The 24,066-nt window shown below is 37.5% G+C and overlaps 1 protein-coding gene across 2 annotated transcripts; it reads left to right on the forward strand.

Annotated features, from left to right (window-relative positions):
* Window positions 1-4,422: 4,422 nt before the first annotated feature.
* Window positions 4,423-9,662, forward strand: LOC141643393 (small GTPase LIP1). Of its 2 annotated transcripts, none has more exons than XM_074452546.1 (7): window positions 4,423-5,063; window positions 6,258-6,349; window positions 6,424-6,565; window positions 7,165-7,469; window positions 8,016-8,069; window positions 8,182-8,312; window positions 8,803-9,662. In XM_074452546.1, the coding sequence occupies exons 1-7, from the start codon at window positions 4,964-4,966 to the stop codon at window positions 8,993-8,995; spliced, it is 1,017 nt and encodes a 338-aa protein (XP_074308647.1). In that variant the 5' UTR covers window positions 4,423-4,963; the 3' UTR covers window positions 8,996-9,662. The 2 variants fall into 2 exon arrangements, with proteins under 2 accessions (XP_074308647.1, XP_074308648.1); XM_074452547.1 differs by lacking the exon at window positions 4,423-5,063 and adding an exon at window positions 5,129-5,217.
* The last annotated feature ends 14,404 nt before the right edge of the window (window positions 9,663-24,066 follow it).

The following is a 24,066-nucleotide window of genomic DNA, read 5'->3' on the forward strand; positions in this document are numbered from 1 at the left end:
GATTTCTATACACACATTCAAATGATTATTTAGTGATTACAATTTGATGAAATTGTAATTTATACTTCGTGTAACTACGTAAGATTACACTACATCATCTTAATATAACACTTTTGTTTGGGAATGAATGTGACTAGCTTCTAGTGTCTCTCCCCACAGACGGCGCCAATTGTTCCGGGTGTAATTCCAGAGCAAGTATTGTTACCATCCGTGCTTGTAGAATGATGTCTTAACTCGTATCCTCCTTTCGGTCTCCTGAAACAGTGAACAAACTGAGGGCTCGGCTTTGGACCGAGCGAACTCACTCCGACGCTCAAGTCAGTAAACTTAAGAGAATTAAGTTATGTGTTACTTGGCTAAGTATATATTGTAGAGAGATAAGGGAGATTTTACCAGATGAATAGTGATTATTAGGTTAAGTTGTGGATTATTTTCATCCCATCCTCAATGAGAGTTGAAGAGTATTTATAGACTTTCACCTTTTGTCACGTAGTGGCCAAGTGGCCAAGTGGCTAGCAGGTGGAAAGACTGATCTACCCTCGGCCGAGGGACCCATGGCAGGCCGGCGGGCCCTGTTGACTCGCCGCCGAGGGGTCTTGGATATGAGTTTGCGGATGTGTGCCCCGGCTGCTAGTTGCCCCGGCCGGCACCAAGAGACAAAGCCGGCGGGTGCGTCGGTTAAATTTGTCTCGAGTCGTTGACTTGCTTGTGGATATCTTTGACCTTGCTCAATATGTTGACTTGGTCAGCGGGTGCAGAATATGCCCCATCAACTTTAATAAAATAAATTCATCTTTTATCCGCCAGCTTCTTGAATTTTGATGCGAGAATACAAATTAAAAATATATATGAGACCATAAGTGGGGGAAAATAAATACGATAACTTGAACTATTATGAATTTCTATTATGTATTTTATAATTTTAATCTACTTATATTAGGATAATTTTATTAAAATATATTTGATCTACTTATATTAGGATAATTTTAGTAAAATTTGTTTTAAATACTAAGAAATCTACTTTTATTAGGATAATTTTATTTATTTAATTTTTTTTCGAAATCTACTCTTGTTAGGATTTCTAAAAAATTGGACTCTCTAATATCGCTCGAAAAGTTTCTGCTTTATATATATGTATTGATTGATTGCTCTACAAACTTAACAATGGATTACAATTCTTCAATTCTCAACTAGTGAAGTAATTAATTTGTGTAGCAATTACTAAAAGTTGTTTATTAATTATTTTGAATCATAATTAGGGTTTATCTTCTAGTTTTCCATTTGGGTTACAAGAGGAAGGTATGGTGATTTGGTTGTTGGATGGTGGTAGTCGGAGCAGGGAGGGGGAGTCCAAGGAGGGAGCGATTATAGGAGGCGTCGATAATCCACAGGTGGTCGGTTGGTGGTGGCCCAGTGCGAAGGGAGGTTGCGGCAGAAAGCAGGAGGGGAGTGCATGAAGATGGGGAGTGCGGGGCAGAGGGAGGGTGGTCGAGGTCGGCCGGCGAGCGTGAGGTCTGCCGGAGTGAGGGATGTCGGTGATTGGACTGACCTTAGACGGGTGTCGGTGATTAAAGGTGGAGGGAGATTAGGGGAGGGATAAAAAAATTGGTTAAGGGAAGAAAAAATGACAAGGGTAATATTGTAAATAGCGTATGTGAAAAAGTAAATTCCGTATGTGAAAAAGCAATACCGAAAAAAGAACATTGATTCAATTAAATTGATAATCCAACAATTATTAAGCTTAATATTAATCAAAATGAAAGTGATTAAATATTAATTTGATACGTTTGACTTAATAATGGAATAGTTAAACCAATGGTTGAAAGAAGGGTAAAAAGTTGAAGTACATCGATAACGTAACTTGACCCTACCCCAATCCCAACGCGAACTCGGCCTAACACATCATTTGACCTGAAATGATCCGACCTTACCGGAACCCCGCTCGACTTGAAAGGATAAGCTGAACCTGATATGACCCGAACCTGAGATGACTTGGCCCGACCCAAACCCGATATAAATCTAGCCCCATTGACTCGATTTTTTTTTTTTTTTTTTGATAAGGTAAGAAAATTAGGTTGGTCCTTTAGAGTAGGACTAATCTATCTCATACTTTCGAATGAGTGAGGTAAGTTGAAGCCACCGGCTTTCAAACCACCTCGAAAGAGTTGGATATGAATGTCCAATAGAAGCCATGAAGTCAGCAACCTTGTTGGCTTCACGAAATTAATGTTTAATTATCACTTCATCGAACAAATGAATGTCCAATTTCACATCCTTGATAATATTAGAGAGGAATTTGTCAAGTACTATGAGGTGAGTTAATAACACATAAATTATCACCTCCACAATTAACTTTGAGATTCCTAACTGTTTAGCGGCTAAAACACCTTCTTTTAAGGCGAGAGCTTCCGCAACAAGAATACTATTAGATCCGCACTTTTTTGCTCCTAACACAAGGACTTTACCATTATGATCTCGTATACAATATCCTAAAGCAGCTTTATTGTCTTCTATTCTCGAACCGTCAAAATTTGGCTTTAGGAAATCGTTTCTAAGTTTCTCCCACCAGATTTCTTCCAGACTAGAATTGATTCTAGTTGACTTGTTTTTTTTAGGATTGTTGAGATCCTTATGTCTAGTCTCATTCCAGATCTTAATGCTATTATTACATAAAATAATAATTTTGCTGATATTGAAATGAACATTGTTAAAGATAATGTCATTTATATAAAACCATGCATTCAACCGAATAAAGATAATTTTAATGAAATCATCTTTTGGAATTAAATCTTTGAGATAATTGAGTTTTATAAGAAAACTTTGATTTTTAATATTATCATAATTTGACAATAAATTGTTAAAGCTAATAATATTCATGTCTTGGATAACCGAACCAATCAAGGGACATTCGTAAAAGAAATGATATTTGTTTTCAATATGATGGTTGCATAAAACACAATTAGGTGGGATATAAATATGACTTTTAAGAAGTATGCTTTTCGTTGGGAAGCCATCAACACAGGCTTTCCAAAGGAAAAAATTGAACTGTGGAGGAATATTCAATTTCTAAATCCAGTGAAATTCACATTTTTCAAGACTTTGATCGAACAAACCTTGTACTAACCATGTTGTTGTTTTGGTAGAAAAATTTCCATCTAAGGACAACCCCCAAAGGCGGGTATCCGGAATATCATTATGAGGTAGTGGAATGTTAGTAATCTGATTAACAATATAATTGTTTACTAAATTGGATAATTTACAAACATCCCATTGTTTATCAGAGGTTATGAAATCTTTAACCAAAAGATTAAGATCACGTCACTATCATCATCAACCATACTGCTTGTAAGTAGTTGTGAAAAAACTCAATTATCAGACCAAAACTTAATGTTGCTACCATTACCTACCTGCCATCTCAGCGCCCTTTTCTAAATAGAGTCCGAAGACTCCTAAGTTTATGTCATTGTCAAGAAGAGACTGAATAAGACTTATGATCAAAGAGAATAATTTCTCAAGTATTTTTTAACGTTATTGCTCTTTCAAGTACGATGTTTACTCTTTCACAAACTTTTTGTCATAATTTTTCCATGCTTTGCCCTTCTTCTAACCCAAAACACAACTTTTGCTCCTCCTCTTTGTCAAAATTAATCAGGTAAATCAAATCTAAACTATATTACAATAGTATGAATTTAATTCCATATTATCCAAGAAATGATTCAAACTCAATTAATCCTCCGATTAATGACGTCTCAGAAGATTCGGTAAACCTTAATTCATGCAATTTGGGGAATAATCAGACATTCAATGATGTAGTCATGTAGGTAGGGTTTATGGTTCATTGAATCTGGATCCGAATTCTTCCGCGGGTTCGAATTTGGGTTGTTCGAAGAGTATTAATTCCGGTGTTGATTCAGGTAATTCTTGTGGTCGTGATGTTGCTTCGTCGCATTTGTTGATTAATAATAATATTAATGATAGTGCGATTAATTCGGATTTAAGTCGGCAAATTACGGAGATTGAAGAGGCGAAAACTAGTAATTAGAGGTATGAGAATGACTATAGCAATGATAATAGTAGTAAATGTGTGTCGAAGTCGAAACGGAAGAAAGAAATTGAGAAAGATCATGTTGCCGAAACTAGGAGTAGTAAGGTGGGTGGCGGATATAAAGAGCGGGTCTGACCGACGGTGTGCGGAGGATGGAATGGTGGGACAGGGGAGGACGGTGGTTGTTGGGTGGTGGTGAATGGTGATTGGTGGTGGTTAATTGGAGGGATGAAATTGAAAGAGTAATTGAGTAAATTGTAATTGTTGTTGAAATAGAAGAGTATAATGGTCATTGATGTCCATGATTAAGTAAATCATGTTCATGAATGAACATAACCTTTTTTAATTACCACTTTAACCCATGTACTTTCCTTATCCATAAAAATTTCATTTGAAAAACTTTATTAGGTTTCAAGACAATTTAATTCCTAAACCACCAAACGACCCCACCGACTCGATTAACACCTCTAATTGTGAGTTGTGACCTTGGTAGTGAACATTGCGCGTGAAATGCACACCGAAATTGCTTACAATTTAGCAAGCAATCCATCCCTTCCCCGCTCTTACGAGATCTGGTTAATGCTGTTGCAAGGAGTTACACATTCATTCATTACACAACTTAAGCTTACCATTTTTTGTATACACCCCTCTGATCCATACTCAATTCATCCAATTTCATTCAAACATTCAAATCCAATCACACAATTCAAATCAAATACCCATTTCCCAGATCTTCTCTGGGTATTCCATAATTTTATTGATTCAATTTTCTGGGTAACTAACTTATAGTACTATTAACTCAGATCTTTCACTAATCTTGTTCTTAGATATTTAACCGTTTTCAGCTTTTGGGCATCTCTTTTTTTGAGCTAATTTCGATGCTTAGTCAACAATTTGGTGGGTAAAAAAGGGGGGTAAATGATGTTTTGGAGGGAAAGAGAAAGAGAGAATAATAATAAGGAGCAAAATGGTGGACCTCTTTGTGGTCAAGTTCGTGTTCTTGTTGTTGGTGATTCAGGTTCTTCCTTTTTTTGTTCTTATTTTAGGAATAATTAACTTCTTTAATTATGTTGTTTAATTGTTTGTTATCTTTGTATAATGTTGCGTTGATTGGATGGTGGGTGGAATTTCGAACTCGGGTTTTTGTTAAGTTGCACTGGCCTTAGCTGTCGGTAAGGAATACTCCTGATCAACACGAAAAATATATTGTTGGTTGTGATTGAGTTTTGAGTTGTTCTAGGGTGTTTCAGTGAAGTTGTTATGGTTGGATTTGTTGGTGGCACATAAATGAGCAGTTTCGTTTAGACGATACTATGATAAAATGCTGTCTGGAGTAGATTTGGCTTGGTGTATCCAACAATGTCGATTTGGTTAAGTGTTTCTCTTGGATATGCTTACCCCCTTTGGTGGATTTGAAATTTTGAATTGCGAAGGGGATTCATTACGGGGAGAGAATAACCTGTGTTACCGGCTTCAACCTAACCCAAGCGAATTGGCAGTCTGTTGGAGTGTATTGTATCTATCATCGTGCTTACGTTAAATCTACTTCTATATAATAGATACTCTATAGGAGAGTATCATGTATGAGATGTGGCGTATTTGTAACAAATTAGGTAACCTTGAGATTGCTCTATATAATGTTCATTTTATTAGTTCTACATGATTAACCTTAGTAGTAAATGACAGATGTTCCACGGTTTTAATAAGAGACTAACTGAAAAATGATACTATGACCCTTTCTGAAATATGGCATGCTGGATGTTGCAAGCTGATATTAACTTTCATGATTTCCACTGGTTAATATTGACCCTCATGCTTTTTATCAATGATCATTGTTTCTGCCGTATGTAACTTTAAGTGTTAAGCCTGTTCTATTGCCTCAGTAACTTGATGCATGTAGTAAACTAAGATACTTGAATATTGTGTGGTTACTGGTTAGTGATGTAAGCTTGTTCAAGTGTTCTCCATACTTTGATATCAAGGAACAAGGATTTCAGTGATATTGGTCGCTTATAAGATTAATAGTTATGTTTATTCTTTGATAGCTTGTGGGTTTCATGATTGTAAGCGTCATGCCTGAATGTCAAGTGTGAACTTGTATATGCAAGGGTCCTGACTTGTGAGTGTACCTCGATTTTTGCTAGATTGATGCCGAGTGCTCTCATGCAAGTTATAGTTCTCACTCGAGTTGAAACATTTTCTTTTGCTATAGGTGTTGGAAAAACTTCTCTAGTACAATTGATGATCAATGGCTCTTCCTTTGTTAGGCCTTCTCAGACAATTGGATGTTCAGTTGATGTGAAGGTACATTTCTTATACGTCCATCTTTGAGTATGAAACAATATTTTGGTAATCTTCTTCCTTTTCATTCCTTTCAGCACATTACATATGGAAGCCCCAGTAGTTCCTCCAATAGCCTTAAAGGTGATGGTGAAAGAGATTTTTTTGTTGAGCTGTGGGATGTATCAGGGCATGAACGTTACAAAGACTGTCGATCTCTTTTCTATAATCAAATAAATGGTCAGTTGCTCAATCCTGTGTTTAATAACCTTGTTATAACAGTTACCTTTAGCCAGGTCTTTCCACCCTTGCACCACTTTTTCTTCCTGATTCGGCAAGTCTGTAAATTTAACTTCCTAAAAATTTGTCTTGTGAAGGGCAAGGCCGTGTAAACCTATGTTTAGGACCACCATCTAGGCAAATTGCAAGTTGCTACGACGAGGCCTCATTCCCTAAAATTAATGGTCGGCTGACATGAACCATAGTATTTGGAACCATTATTGTTAGTGGTGCAAAGGGAGCTACAAATGATTCTGACAGGTTTTGAACTCGATATTGATCGCTAGACGCTAGTACCACCGACTTTAATAGCAAGTTAAGTTGACATTTTGCTTTGTTCGAACCATCATTGTGAACTTGTGAAGTACAACAAAGTGACAATATAAAAAGAATTTATTGTTTTAGATGAGCAGTATAGAAAGAGAAGTTATACGAGTGTAGACAAAGAAGAGTGATCGAGAGGGACATTCTGCTGATTGGATTGTACTTTGGCCATGGAAAAAATTGATTGGGATGTTTTGTTGCGAACTTGATTGAATGACCTATATCTTTGTATGCAGGTGTCATTTTTGTGTATGATATTTCACAGAGAAGAACAAAAACTAGCTTGCATAAATGGGCTGCAGAGGTGGCAGCAACTGGATCATTCTCTGCTCCAATGGCATCTGGAGGACCAGGCGGTCTTCCTGTGCCATACATTGTGATCAGTAATAAAGCAGACATTGCAGCTAAAGAAGGTCATCAAGGAAGCAGCGGTAATCTTGTGGATGTAGCTCGGCAATGGGTTGAAAAACAGGGGATTCTCTCTTCAAGTGAGGAGCTACCACTAACTGAGAGCTTTCCTGGTAATGGAGCATTGTTGGCTGTAAGATTCTAAGCTCTAGTCCACATACGTCAATATTGTTTTCAGAACTGCTATTCACTTGTGCCTTTGAGTCTACAACCATAGTATCTTAACAACTTGAGTGGGTAAAATTAAATTTGACCTACTTATTTATCAACGGGTTCCACAAGTCAGGCTTAATAGTGCGAATACCAGATAGGCCGTGTACAAATTGTAATCAACTCATGTTTGGGTGAGTGATTGACGGTCTTACCAAACGTGACTCGAACACAAACCGATATCAAAGTACGCCTCACTCATAATAAAGAACTTCGTCTTCATTAAGAGGGTGAAAGTTCACCTGTTTATGTAATTACGTCTGCTTCAGGTTGAGCGAGTGAGCTGTTTTAACGCGATTTAATCAAATGCTAACGACCTTGTCTGTTTGCAAGCTTAAGTTTACTCATATTTAAGAACCCTGGCATCATTGACTGGGTGAAAATGTGAACATGTAATTCCAGTTTTTTCTCTATACTTACTTTCAATGACGTTGCGGCTTCTCATGGCCACTATCTATAATCTGTACAGGCTGCCAAAGAAGCAAGATATGACAAAGAAGCGGTGACAAAGTTCTTTCGTCTGGTGTGTGTTTTTTTTTTATTTCTTTCATACTCCGTATCATGTATACTGTTGCCCCCCTCCTTTCTCTTATCTGAACAGCACAGTTTGCTAACATGTCAACTGAATTCTTCAGTTGATCAGGAGAAGATATTTCTCACATGAATTACCACCATCAAACCCTTGGACGGTTTCGCCAGTTCAAAGATCCTTCCCATCATCCGATGAAATAACAAGTACTGAAGATCAATCTCGGAACCACGCAAGGTAAACTCACTTCATTGGCATTGTGTTACATTATCCCGCCATGGTAGACTGGCAAAATTGACCTGATCCATACCCCTAACGGAATAAACTAAATATGACCCCAAACCCGAATCGATCCAATCCAGACCTTATTGTGCTGGATGACCGTTACCCATCAATGACCGGATAATGACACACCCGATGCGTACTCAAACCCTAAATGCTCATTTGCTCATTTTTCCAGCTTCTACATTTCATCTGAGCATTCAAAATTCTATTCTGAAAAACAGCACTCACTCAATTTGAAAAATCATACTCCATAAAAGTAATGTAAATTTTCTGTAATAACATACTTCAGTTATTTAAAGGACCCCAAATAAAAGAAGCTCTCCTGATCGCCACTTCTGATTCAACCCGTCTATCTCGCCATAGGCGAGAGCTCTTGAGCCACTACCTCATTGAGGTAATGTTTTGATTGATGTTGATGTGAGATACCATATTTTTTGTGCAGCTTAAGCGGGGACCCTTACAAGTACAATGTGCTTCCTCCCCTGCCGGCACAACATAGTCTCACACCACCTCCCACACTGTATCCACAGCGCCCAATCTTGACCCCTGGAGTCAACAACATTCCACGGTATAGTCTCGCCAGTGCTACTGAACTCAGTTATACCAGACCAAAACGTACAGATATTAACGTTTGAAACTCACTCAATCATATTTATTTTGGTCAGTTTACTAATCAGTTGACACTTATTTTTGTTTTAAATTTAATTTGCCATAGTTTTACACTTTTATAAGCTGAAGAGGGCAGAGGAAAAAGTATGCACTGGATTTTTTTATTTCTTGAGTTTTTGTTTATTTATCAAAGAATTTATTTTCAATTGAATCTTTTCTTATTTAAAATTTCACAGAGTTTCTTTTATCTAGTTTTTTGTACCTATTTCTTCCATTTAACTTTATATGTTTTTTTATTTTTAATTAATTTATATTTTTCTTCATATCATATTTCACATTTATTTGTCTGTCCAACCTGCTTCATTTACCATCACATTTTTCTGTCTCCACCTGTTCATCTTTTTTCGAACTGAGAGTGACTTCAGCCTACAACTATTCATGCTATCCAATCTTCCGAGTAACTGATTATTAATTTTTTTTTTTCTTTTAAGTTGTGCCCTCCCAGCCATAATCTTTGTATTCAGATTACTATACAAAAGTACCTGCTTTTCATCTCCGGCGTGCCTGTATGTTATAGTTATATTTATCCTAAATCTATCATTGGGAACGAAAATAGTGTTGCTTTTAGTTCGTGGAGAAATTGTTTCCACAAATGAATTGGAATTATTTTTTAATATATCGGAATTTGCTGAAGTATACTCCGTAAATCTCAGTATTTTACCTATTTCTACTGTGATAGGAAACGAAAAATGTATTTTATCTTCTACAATACGAGTAGCCAAGATGTAGGATCTTCTTACATAGGGTGAAAGTCGTGAAACTGATGTGATATAAATTATAAGAGTTTATGACTAAACACCTAAAGCTAGGATGTGCTCAAACCATGCTTGAAACTATTGATCGACAGGGTAAGCTACCAGGTATCTTTCGCATCCTCGTGATGTGGACAGGGTAGTCGGAACATCTTTAGACGACTACAGCTAGTGCTCACGCGGCACAATTGTAGATCGCTTGAAAACCACTAAATGACAATCCAAATGATTGATGTTGCGACGTGATCATCTTTATCGTTTGTTTCTTCGAGATCGATTGTTTTTGAGAGGAGAGGAAAAGAAACTAGTATAATAGAAAATTAAAGAGATAATTTAATTAGTAGCTTCAGAATTTTCCATGAATTTATTATATGAATTTGCTGCTGAGAAATTTATGTTTTTGTTCAATAATTGTTTTTTTTTTTTAGTAATTTTGTTAATACATTTTGTTCATGAATTATTCTCCATTAATTTCTATGGGGAATCATTAGTGTCTCTAATTCATCGGCTCTAAAATCCTTGAATTAAGCGTGGATATAGAAAAGCTTACATTGAGCTCGACTTTCGTTTATCACATTTTCGTGTCTCTAATATAATTTTTCGTATGTAATTTAAATGCTTCACAAAAAATATTACTCCGATTCGTACATAGGGCGAATTTATTATAGTAAGATTATTAATTGTTTATCAAAGGTAAATAAAAGTCTAAATAATCTTCATTAAATCTCGTGTTTATGGACGGCTCGGAATGTGAGTAATTATTAAAAAAAATGTTTTAGCCTCAATCAGTATTTAAGAGGCTTTCCCCAGAAACCGAGAGCCGGTGTACAATTTGAGGGCCGAGGCAGAAATAATTGCTTTGGCCTCTTCTTTGTTACGTACTTACGTCCATCCTATGGAGGCGTGTTAAGGATAAAGATTGATCCTATTAGTTATTAAGATACACTTCTATCTATCTTTAGTAGTTGTATAATTGTATCTCTATCAAATTGCCCAGGAGTATGGAGCAGGATACTCCCATAGAAGTTATAGGAAAATTAAAAATAAATAAAAAACAAAACAAAAAAATAACTACCCAGTACATGTTTTCAAGTCATGTTTCATTGTACGTTTTTTCTTCTTTTTTAAATTATTCAATTACTCAACTTTAAAATTATATCAGATTAATTAAATTCATAATTTTCATCTAGTCGTTTTCAAATTTTTCAAGTTCATAATTCATAATCATCAAATTAAGCACCATATTCACTAAACTCAAATGAATATAATAGGGTCATAGGGTGAATATGACTCATATTCATTAAATTAAAGGGTTTTTTGATAACTGCTACCTTTATACTACACGGTTTTAAGAACTACTACCATAATAATTTTCGTTTAAAAACTACTACCTGTAAGTTTAATTTTTTTTAAAAACACTACCAAATCTCATCCAAACCCAATAAAACACAATTTTAACCATTTATTTTTGAATTTTCATCTTAAGGTGTAAACTTTATCCCTTTAGCATTACCAATACTATCGTTTGCCAATCATTTTGGGGAAAAATCACTTTAAATTAGTTTCATCTAATTCACCTATCTAACGTAATTAAGGTAAAAAAGTTGCTTAAACTTCATCAAATTAACTAGTTTAAGGGGATAAAATTAACAACTTTGGATGAAAATTCAAAAATAAAAGGCTGAGATTGTGTTTTATTGAGTTTGGATGAGATTTGGTAGTGCTTTTAAAAAAATTCAAACTTATTGGTAGTAGTTTTTAAGCTAAAATTATTTTGGTAGTAATTCTTAAAACTTGGTAATACAAAGGTAGTAGTTATCAAAAAACCCTAAATTAAACTATGATATTCATTAAACTCAAAATGAATATAATAGTGTCATGTGGTGAATATGACACTACGCAATACATATTCATCAAATTATGTTATCATATTCACTAAACTCAAAATGAATATAGTAATTTCATATGGTGAATATCATAACACATAACACATTTTCATTAAATTACACTATAATGTTCACTAAACTCAAAATGAATATAATATCATCATATGATGAATATCTCACTAGGTAACACATATTCATCAAACTAAATTACCATATTCACTAAAGTGAAAGTAAATATGATAATTCCATATAATTAATCACAGCCTTGAAATCAGATATCTAACAACGAATAATGAGAGAAAAAAAATAAAAATTCAATTTAATTAATACACTTACCTGTTTAGTAGATAATCATTCAAAACGTAAATATATGATTACAAAACTAATAGGTTGGATGGAAATTAAATTTTATGTATAATTCTTTTGGTAAGTATGGAAGATCTAGGTTTGAAATGGGAGGAAGAAGAGTTTATGTTAAACGTAAAACTGATAACTGCTTAAAAAAGTGGATTTTTATCTTTAAATTTTTGTAGAAAGTGGGTTTTTATCTTTTAATTTTTGTTTATTTTATTTTTTAAACTAGTATGAGTATGAAACACCCTACACCTGGGTGTAGGGTATAAGGATTGGTATCCAATAGTCACCAAAAAAAATCTTACTCAATCGCAAATTCTTGTTTCAGACGGTCACTTATCTTCTGAAATTTCAAACGAGCAAATTTGATCATTTTATGGTCAATGTAACCACAATGGTACCGCCGATTTATGGTAATTTCTTTTCTTATAGTGGTAAGGCTTATTACTTTAGACCAAAATAATCCGTCTGAAACATGAACAACTGTTGCTCAATAGTCACTAGGTTTTGTACCCGTGCGTTGCACGGGTTATAATATTGGTTCACTCCTAATTATTATGGTAAGTATGGTTTCTTCGATACATACGGGTAACCTAATATAGTCTTGAATATTTGAGCTTCCAAAACATTGTTGGGGTTGTTTTTTTTTTTTTTGAGAAGCTTGTTGGGGTTGTTTATTAATTAAAAAGGATTTGGTTACAAACTTACTTGAAACACTTACTTGCACGGGTTTCCTATATTGTCTTGATTTATCAATTGGACAATAGTGTTATTATTGTATATTTTGAATGAATTTTGCATCGTGATAGTGTAAGAAAACATCCATCATTATGAACATATTTAGGTTATGAAAATAAAAACAAAAGAGAAAAAAATAAAAAAACCATAGAAAAAATAAGAATGAAAGCAACTCGTAACCAAAAAATCATACTAAAAAGAGAGTTTAAGGAAAGAAGCTGAATTGTTTACATACATCGTAATGATGGAAGTCATGATCAGAAAGTTGAACCAGAAAATGATTAGCCCTAACAACACACTTCATCCCTATCCGACCGAACCCGGGTCTCGGTGGCGGTTTAGTTATTGAAGATGATGCCGGAGTCGACACGGATAATTATTCTATCCTAGAATAATTATAATTACTATTTTATTAATGCAGAAAATAAGTATATAATTTAAACAGCTTACTTAAATATTATTTGTATTTTTTTATATAGTTTAGGTAGTTCTAGAAGTCTTCCCTAATCACACCTATGAAACAAACCCATCATATAACTATTGATTACTAGATTTTGTGCCCGTGCGTTGCACGGTTTCTAAATAATGTTTTATTTTTAACTGAAATGGTAGAATATGTAAGTTCTTGAATGTGAGAACGGTAAAATCTGCTATCGTAAAGTAATTAATAACTTTGAAAATAAGTGTAGTCGATGTTGTGAATTAATTTCAGTTAGTCTGTCTAATTTCAATTAGTCTTTTGTACGATTGTGTTATATACTGCTCCGTATTATACGATCTTCATTGGCATATTATGAAATCTTTATTGTCATCTTAGATATGCATGATCGTGTTTGTCAGTATGTGGCTTTAATTTATATAGGTTGTGCCCTAATTATAATCAGCAAGTCTCAATTGTGACGATGTTTTGTCTTAACTAAACACATGAGTAGTACTTGACCCGCCGCAAGTTTGTGATGGATATACCCGTTACAAATGAGAATATGTGAATTATAATATGATAAGGATTCCTATATGTCAAACTTCACTCGTGTAAAAAAAATGCAATGATTGAAGAACTTATACAATCATCTGGTACACACCGCTGCTTCCATAGTCTTGCACACACCGCCGCTTCCATAATTATAGTTACAAATCAAACATTGAGTATAAAATTAAAATAAAACGTAAAGAGCATAATATATGGAGTACTATTCCTGTAATCCTATGCCCGCTAAAAGTCTTCCTGTGTGTAATACATGTGTTTGAAGTACTCATATGAGATTAGTGTCGATTAGTGTATTTTTGCCCCTCCCAGTTATTGCCTGGTAACTTAATACATACATTAATATATTATCTTTTATTTTATCTTTTAAGGTTAAGATTTATTTTTGGTATTTATTAATATGGTACTTATTTTTTAGATTAAGATTAATATTGACAAAATCTGTTTTTTTCTAAGACTAATATTATTATTTTAATTAAAGTGTTTCAAAAAACTTGGAGTCTCTAGAATTGCCTGAAAAAAAGCCTCTTTTATAATATCGTCCTATATAATTTTTAAAAGTCGGAAGTGTAATACCCAGGATATTTAAGGACTCTGTTGACCAAGACAGACCGTAGGAGTGAATGGGTGAGGGATCAGGCTTGTAACATGAGCCTTATAGGATGGTTTGCTCGACCTAGCAGAGGCTACTCGGCCGAGTATCGCCTATACTCGACCGAGTATGGCTGCTGTCGACGCGTTAATATAAAACGCAAGTTCGCGAGATTCATTTCATTTCCCATTTCCTCGACAGTTCCTCTTGCTCTAACCCTAGCCTACCTCCCTCTCCTATCACCCCATCTCTACACACTCTCATGTATATAGCCTAAACCTCCACCATGGGAAGGACGGGATTCGCTTAGGAAGGATGGCGTGCGTGGTTGTCGTCTATGTCGCCGTCGATGCGCGTTGTTAGGTAAGTCTCTGCCTTGTGTCTCTTTTGGGTAGTTTATTGAGGATAGTTGTGTAATAGGAGGTGGTTATCGTTGTAGGATGCATATGGGAGTCTTGCTTGGCTGTGTATGGATGTCTTTCATGGTTTGCGACGAGGTAGGGTTTTCCCTACTCAATTTACTGTTCATTGTTTAAGATATGATTGTTTTGTGATTATTGTTATCTGCTGATCATCGGAATATGGGCGTTGTTGTGACGGTGTTGGTGTGGAGGTGTTGTGACAGCTGTGATGCTGTGTGTTTGTGATTGTGGTGGAGTCACTTGCGGGAGTGGCTTCACACCCTAGTTCGCCCTCCGTGGAACCCGCCACGGGAGGGGATGTGCACATTAAGGGACAGGGATTGTTAGTCGCTCATTGTTGAGCTGGACTAGGTGGGATGGGCTGCGGTCACCCACTGGCGGCGAGGATTACCTGTTGCGATGGGTAATCTGGCAGGGCTACACACTTCGGTGTGTAGTCGGTTACTGTGCGAGATCAGGAGATTGGGTTAGAGGATGATCAGCTGGTTACATTGTTTACTTGTTTTACATTTGATTAGTCGGTACTGACCCCGTGTTGTTTTGTGGTGTCTGCGGTGATCCATTCGGGGATGGTGAGCAGTTGCCTTAGCAGGTACTGTTGCTTGTGGTTGCTAGGATTGGAGGGATCGAGTCATCACGCTACCAATTTAGAAGTGCTGTAACATGAGTTGTAGTAGTTTTATCTTTTGTATAATGGGTTGGTACAGAGTTGTTTTGTGTAAGGTACCTTAATATTTTATAAATGTTCTTTTATTGTCTAATTTGATCTACTCCCTCGGGAAACCGAGATGGTGACACCTTCATACACTGGAATGGTCCTTGGTAAGGCATCCTGGTGTACGGGGGTGTTACAAAGTGGTATCAGAGCCGACGATTTTGGAACCTGAACCAATGAATCTAATGAATGTAGGGTGTCAACTAAAATGAACCTGGTGTATGTGCGTTGGGAGCCCCAGCCGATGCTAGATTTTGGGTGAGTAGGCGCCCTCATTTCAAAATCCTGGCCCCATCGAACTTAAGCCAGACACGGGAAAAAAGGGTAGCTAGTAAGAGTCGTTGATTGCTTAGTGATGGTTGTGGTGTGTATCTGTGTTTATGATAATGTATATCAAGGTCTGTGTGGAAAAGTCTAGAAGAGGTGAATGAATTGTTTCAATGTGTGACCAGAGGTACGTCAATTAATTGTTTGACAATGGTTGCGTAGTGTGATGATTGCTGTCTTGTAAATGTTGGTTAAAGGTGAATACATTGTGATTAGCGGAATGTATGATGATGTAGTATAGGAGCTAAACTTTGCAGGTACCGTAGTTAATTGCTACGTATGCTTAAAGGTGTAATGTAACCGCGCAATAGCAAAGTGAGGAATGAAGGTAGAGATGATGATCGAATTGGTAATGGATGTACAAAATTCGTGTTGATGTGTGTGTATGTGGTAGGATAATCTCTAACAGTGACGAGCCGATTGCACGGAACTCCGAACTATGTTATTTCTTTTTTGCAGGAACAATGAAAAATTTCAATTTCGTCTTCACTTTTGGAAACTCGACCAAGTAGAAATTTGTACTCGACCGAGTAGACTATACTCGGCCGAGTATTAAGGTGCTCGACCGAGTGTCTATTTTGTGACAATTAAAAATCGCTACTGTCCTTGAAAACTCGGCCAAGCAAGAGGAATACTCGACCGAGTAGTCGACACTCGGCCGAGTATGCCCAATACTCGACCGAGTACTGCTTTATCGGGACTTAAGTGGGTTATACAAAAAACCCTATTTTCGTCCCATTCTTTCTTATTTCCGCCTCCCATCTTCACATCTCCTTCTCTCTAAAACTCCATACCCTTCCTTCCTCAAGCTTTTTGGGTCAATTCTTGGTGGTTAATTTGTTCTATCTCGCTATAAACCAATTGAAGGTAAAGTTTTAATTCGATTTCTTCCTTTGTTTTCAAAGTTATGGTATAATTTTGTCAATACTCCGAATTTTCACCTTGGGTAACTGAAATTGAGTCTTCACCTTGTTATTTCTTGGATTTAATCGTATATAAACCTCGAGTATGCCATTGTTTAAGCGATTTCATGGTTTGAAATTGGATTTTGAAAGCTAGGGTTTGCTAAAAACGAAATACCCTCTGTTTGTTGATTATCATTTGGTTTGAGACAACTTGAAACTGGTAACGATGTAATGAGTAAAGTATTTGGTGATTTTCTGATAAAATTTGTCTTAAAAGTTCATCTCAAAATTCGTTTACAATTGAAAAACAGTCCGTCTTTTGCAATAAGTGTTGGTGTGTCAACCCCTCTGTTAAAGCTTGTTTCCCTGCAGTATAGTGAAAATCAGAGGACTAACCAACAAGAGAACCCGTCCTAACGTCCAACTTGAGACGGGTCAGTCTAGTAGTGCACCAGTAGTTCCACCGGTGGAGGCACATCCATCGGTAATTTTCTCTAATTTCAAGCAACGTAAGGCTTTTGTGGCTCTTATGAGACGTCCTTTCCGACCCACCCGCTGTATTAATCCTGATATTCTTGAGACTTTAGGGGTTAAGGGGGATATATTTCAGATATTTGAGACTTTGGGAATGGAAGGGTTGTACCATCTGAGGAAGAAGTCTTATCCCCACTTGACCTTGGGGTTTTTGAGTTCCTATATCTATGACAAGAAGGGGAAGACTGTCTCTTTTCGCCTCATGAATGAGGATCATGAGCTAACTTTAGACGAGTTTGCAGACCATTTGGGTTTGGAGGAGGAGGGGACGGGATACCTTAGTGACGTGGCCAAGAACAATGGTGTCCCTCTCTACCTTCCCTACTTGACTGGCAGACCTGCCCCTAGCGCCAGTGCCATGCTGATCAATGATGTGCAGCATGTTTCCCTTCGTATGTTTTTGAGGATGTTGACCTGTTTGTTGTACTCGAGAGATGACGTGAGCAAGCTTAATCTCATGAGGTCATGTTGCTTATGTCTTACCTTAACCTGCACCGTCAGAAGCCGTTTTACTACAGGGGGGTAGTGTGCTCTAGTCTTGAGCGCATGGCCCAGTCCGAGACCCGACATATCGTTTGCGGGGCCATAGTGACCCACCTAGCTCAGCGCCTGACAGATTTTGAGGCCCCACCTCCTGAGGGGGATGAGTATGTAGAGACTGTTCCTACCATGGACGCTCAGTACTGGCGTTAGAACAGATGGTTGAGGAAGATGGATGACGGGTCTTATGCTTGGACGGTGAGGGGATCTATTTACTCCTTTAAGTAGGGCTGAGCAAAAAATCCGATTATCCAAACTAATTCGATATCCGATCCGAATATTTGGATATCCGATCCGAAATTTATGTTTGGTTTGGATATCTGATCCGAAATCTTTGGTTTTGGTTTGGATATGGATATTAGAATTAAAACATTTGGATATCCGATCCGATCCGAAACTATAATTTTCTAGTATAATTTCGAGAAAATAAAATTTTATTTGATACAACAACTTAATTAATGTTTAAAATATTAGAGATATCTAGGTGGTACTTAAATTTTATGTCAAGAACATTGGAATAAGAATACTAAAGAAAATCATCATGTAAGACTATGAATATAATCGTGTTTCAAACTTAATTTTAAAGTAAATTCAAAAGTATGGATATCCGCATCCGATCCGATTATTTTGGATACACGAACATTGGATATCCGAAACATTTGGTTTGGATATTGGATATCTAACTTCAAGATTTTTAATATGGATATCCGATCCGAACTAGCACTTTGGATCAAATACCCGATCCATACTCTGCCCTACCTTTAAGTATGTGATGTATTTGTGAGATTTTGGAAAGATCGAATTTAAAATGTATGGCTATGAAAAGGAGGCGTTTTAAGATACTCCAATTCTTCCTTTTTACTGTATTGGTAAGAATGTTTGTGTTATAGAAGTAACTTATAAGGCCTTTTACATATAGAGTTGCTCGTAGGTATAGTTAAGGGTGAGTGTTGTTAATCGTGATAATAGGTCACATAATCAACCCCTTCTTACACACGTCTATATACTTGGCTTGCACCTCATTTGACACAAAAAAAAAAGCTTTAATTAAGTTCGGTTTTATTCGTCTATCGATAAAATTGCCCGAACTCTTAATGAGGCACGTTTTTATTCGCCTAAACTTAATACATGTGCACAATTTAGTAGTAAGTCTTTCTTAATGAGGCACATTTCAACTAAAGAAATGTCTTGTTTATAAATTTATTAACTATTTTCTAATGTGTAATTAGTTGGACTAAAATTTTGTTCTTAGCAAACTAAATTTCATCTAATAAATAAACATGGTATAATTGTAAAATCATCTCAATAAGTTGGCTAAACTTAAATAATAATAGTTAAAAATTAATAAGAATAAATTATATAATTGTAAAATCAATAATTTATTCCAAACCCGTTTTTCAGAAGGCTACTCACTAATTTCATTGTTTATGTATTGTTAAGCTCTGAAGGTTTAGGGGAAGTTGATAAGAGAAAAATTGAGGCGCTTGAGAATTTCTGATGCAAATAAAGGGAATACATCCTGAATAAAAGAAGAAAGTGTTGATAAGAATAATTAGCTCACTAATTATTCTCCTAATATTTTGCTAACATATTATTGTGTATATCTTTTAGCTTATTTGTAGAGCTAATATTATCCCTTTCCCATTGTGTTATGTAATTATATAATGTCTTGTATTACGTTAGTTGTAATCATTCAATTATTCAATATAATTATACAATTCACATGGTATCAGGAGAAAGGTTCAATCCTCTTCCCTAATCCTAAACCCTAATCACCGAAACTCCTCCCCACCCTGAACGACAATGTCAGGCGCAACAATCCCAAACCCTAACGATCCCAAAAATCCATTCATTATCCTTAATGTGCATTCCATCGTCAAGTTCGATGGTTCTAACTATCGTCAATGACGCTTACAACTTGAGTCGTTATTCGATGGTTATGGACTCTCGGCCTTTATTGATGGAACCGCACCACCCTCAAAAAAGTGGCCGCCTCTGTCGCTGGTCAACCATCGACACCTAATCCGGCATACGCCTCTTGGTATCGGCAAGATAAGCTATTGTTTTCGGCCGTGGCTAGCACCCTGACCTCTGATGTGTCCCCTCTCCTAAACCGCCTCTCCTCAACTCGGGAAGCATGGGATGTACTTGCTGCCTCCTACGCTCGCCCGTCTCGTGGTCACATAAAGCAACTCCGCCATAAACTTAAGTATATCACCAAAGGTTCCGCTTCCATTACCGATTACATGTCCCGAATCAAACAAACTGTTGATGACCTAGCCCTTTTAGGAACCATCATACCCTCTGAAGATATCACCGATCAGGTTCTTGACGGACTTGATCCAACCTATCAACCCGTCATCGATGCCATCAATGCACGCGATGACCCGATTCCTTTCCATGCCCTTCTCGAGAAGTTGCTCAATCGAGAATTAACAATTGCTCAAACCGCAACCCGTACTACTCCTGCTGAGTTTCCGGCTGTTGCTCATCCCACCTACACTCGTCAAAACACCACCTAAACTCGCTACCCTCCTTCCACTGCACCCACATCCAACACCCCGCCACCTGCCTCGAACCAAAACACCCGCAACCCCTTCAAAGGAAAATGCCAATGGTGTCATACCCAAGGCCACACCTTATTCTACTGTCCTATTTTCAAAGGACTATACCCTGACATCAAAGTACCTCCCTATCCTCGTACCACCACCACCCCCACTGCCCAGGCCAACCCCACCGCCCTCACCCATCAAATCCCCTCCCCGTGGCTGTTAGATAGTGGTGCTTCGCACCATGTCACTTCGGATCTTGACAACTTAGCGCTTCATCAACCCTATGATGGTACTGATGAAATCGTTATAGGCGATGGTTCCGGACTTCAAATTCTCCATACTGGTTCCACTTCTATTTCTTCCTTTAAACTCCATAATGTTTTTCATGTCCCTTCTATGTACAAGAATATTATTTCCGTCTCAAAATTCTGTCTTGACAATAATGTGACGATTGATTTTTGCTCTTCTTCTTTTGTTGTGAAGGACCCTAAAACTGGAGCGGTTTTGTACACGGGACCAGCTAAGGATGGAGTCTATTACTGACCATCGACGTCTCCGCCGCAAGCCCACCCATCCATCCTTGTCACGGCTGCTTTGCATCATCGCTTTGGCCACCCCCATTTTTCCATTTTAAAGCATATTGTGTCTTCTTTTGATTCAAAAACAATTATATCTAATAAAGATTATTCTTCTTGTCATCTGTATAAGAGTCACAAGTTACCCTTCAGTATCTCATCCATAAAATCTGCCTCACCACTCGAAATTATTTTCAGCGACGTATGGTCCTCCCCCGTTCACTCGATTAATAATTTTAAATATTACGTCATTTTCGTTGACCACTTTACCAAATTTATTTGGCTTTTTCCCCTAAAGAAGAAGTCCGATACCCATCCCACATTTTTAACATTTCGCCCCATATTGACCTTTTATTCCGATAATGGTGGGGAATTTGAGAAGTTAAAACCCGATCTCGCAAAATTCGGAATCCAACATCTCACTTCTCCCCCTTACACCCCGGAACACAATGGCTTTGCGGAACGACGTCACCGGCACATTGTAGACACCGGACTTGCTCTTCTCGCACATGCCTCAATGCCGCTTCAATATTGGTCCTACGCTTTTCAAATTGCCACTTACCTCATTAATCGAATGCCCACTCCCACACTCAAAAATGAATCTCCCTATTGGTCCTACGCTACTCTACAATTTAGCAACTCGAACTATTTATCAGGGTAGTGCTTTCTGTGAACTACCCTGATAAATAGTTCGAGTTGCTACAATTAGTTTACTTGTAGAGTAGTAATCATCACTAAAACTAAAAAAGATTGTGCAGAAACTCTTCTACTATTAAGAAGCACCACACTTGCCATGCAAAGCCCGAATGCATGCAAAATACTTGCAACTAATGCTCCTAAGAGCCCGGATTTTAATACTGTTATTGATTGATTTTTCTTTTTGTTAATCTCTCTATTTCGATTATTTGTTATCCTATTTTATTTTTAGGTGTCTCATCGATTGTTATACTTTCTATTTTAGTAATATCATAATCATAATATTAAATTAGCAAGTAAAATCACAAAACAACACGGAATAAATTAGATCATATAGCTTACGTAAATCATAAGGGAAGGGGAAGCCTAAAAAAATTCCATGTTAAGCATTGCGACTACTAAAAAGCTTATATATGACGGGCAACTTTGATTCAATTGTCAGTAAATTTGCTTATTATGACTCAAGTCTTTAGTTTGGCCTTATATATCGTCAAAAGTAATTTTTTAATCTTTGACAACCTTCTATGAATGTCGAATAATTCGCCTTGCATTCTATGTTATTTTATTAGACACCATCAATAAGACATGCTACCACCATACACACATCTGTAATAACCGTTGTACTTTACGAACATCCATCACCAAAGCACAAACAATGGCACCAAAATGACTATTCAAGATGATGAATATTCTCCAGCAACATAATAGTTGTGTATGCTTGTTCATCCGTGATCTTCATACCCTACCAATAGAACAAAACTTATAAAGATTAATTACGTAGACAACGGAAAAACAACAATGCGACATTAAATTACAAACCATACGAAAGAAGTGAAGAATAAAACTACAAACTACGTAAAAAAAAACTAAAATTTCATGGAGGGGTTGAATTAGCCGTATTATATATGTTCCGGGTGTAATTCCGGAGCAAGATTTGTGACCACTAAAGCTTGTAGAGTGACGTCTTTGCTTGTCTCAGATTCCTGTAAAAGACGAACAAACTGAGGGCTCAGCTTGGTACCGAGCGTACTCACTCCGACGCTCAAGTCAGTAAACTTAAAGAGATAAGTTGTGTGTTAACTTGGCAAAGTATATTGTAGAGAGATAAGTGAGTTTATACCAGATTTTAGATGATATTTGGGATCCTTTTCTCAATGAGAGAAGTGGAGTATTTATATACTTTCACCTTTTGTCACGTAGTGGCCAAGTGGCTAGCAGGTGGAAAGACTGTCTTACCCTCGGCCGAGGGACCCATGGCAGGCCGGCAGGCCTGGTTGACTGCATGCCGAGGGGACGGATGTGAGTAGGCGGATATGCCTCTCGGCCGGCTAGTTGCCGAGACCGAGACCCAAGTGACAGGCCGACATGCTGCGTCGGTTAGGCTGTCTAATACGTTGACTTGTTGTCTTTTGGCTTTGACCTTGCTCAATGTGTTGACTCGGTCAGCGGGTGCAGAATATGCCCCATCAATTTGCCCCCAGCGTAGTCTATGCCGTGGTATGGACCTTCGATGAGTGTTGAGCGTATTCTGCGCATGTTGAACTTCTTCCTCGGCTTCTTCTTCCTCGGCTTGGTTCTGTTCAGGCCGTACCATATCCCCCCTCCACATGGTTGTGTAATGGACATCCAATGTGGAAAAGAAAAATGGCGCTGGCCGAGACCAAGGTTGAGAGTGCCGTTTGTTTTTGATTGCCCCGGCCGGTCGCCAAGCTTGGTTGATCGGTGGCCGTTAGCAAGTAGATACCAAGGAGCGTGTCGAAGAAGATTTGTTATTGTATGTCGATTGACATTCCGTGATCGCATGCTCGACACGTGGTCCGTGTCTTGATTGGTAGACGCTTCATGGGCTTTGCTCGATTGGTCCATCGAATGGGTTTTGCTCTATAAAAGAGAAGCGATTTATCCCCTCATTTTGGCCCTCAAACTTCATTTTCTCAAAAAATCTCTTCTCTTTTAGCTTTTTCGAAGAAATTTCTCTCTAGTCTTCAAAGCGTTACTCGGCGTAACACTTTCTTTCAAGGTAAACAAACAAATTCTTCCTCAATCTTTTTTTCTTGTTAAGTACTTGTTGCCACTATGTCTTCTGCTGATGCTATGCCTAGTACCTCTGCGCCGGGGGGCGAACCGTCGCATCCTGATGAGCAGGAGCCACTGGTTGTCACCCCGATAGGGTTCGGGGGCCCCAAGTCTCCTTCTCCTGAAATTGATGAGAGATTTTTGGAGGGTATTGATGATGATGATGACGAAGAGAGGCCGCGTTATTCGTGGCACGGCGATGCCTGCTCGATCAATCCTGATCGTGTTTGGACGAATAAGTTCGCTAGTTGTTCCGGTCCTGATCTTTTTGAAGACCATTATTCCTTCGGCAGGGGGTATAGAATTGTTGTCCCTGAGGGTGATCGGGCGTCTGTTGCCCTCCCGAAGGTCAGATCGACGTGTACATCAGACATCTGGAGTATGGGCT

Source organism: Silene latifolia, chromosome 2 (genome assembly GCF_048544455.1).
Source record: "Silene latifolia isolate original U9 population chromosome 2, ASM4854445v1, whole genome shotgun sequence".
Taxonomy (NCBI): Eukaryota; Viridiplantae; Streptophyta; class Magnoliopsida; order Caryophyllales; family Caryophyllaceae; genus Silene; species Silene latifolia.

Excerpts from the sequence above, each read along its gene's own strand:
- LOC141643393 (XM_074452546.1), top strand. The coding sequence starts at position 4,964 with ATGATGTTTTGGAGGGAAAGAGAAAGAGAGAATAATAATAAGGAGCAA. Across the intron at positions 6,566-7,164 it reads TTTCTATAATCAAATAAATG|GTGTCATTTTTGTGTATGAT; the intron begins GTCAGTTGCTCA and ends CTTTGTATGCAG. Across the intron at positions 8,070-8,181 it reads TGACAAAGTTCTTTCGTCTG|TTGATCAGGAGAAGATATTT; the intron begins GTGTGTGTTTTT and ends TGAATTCTTCAG.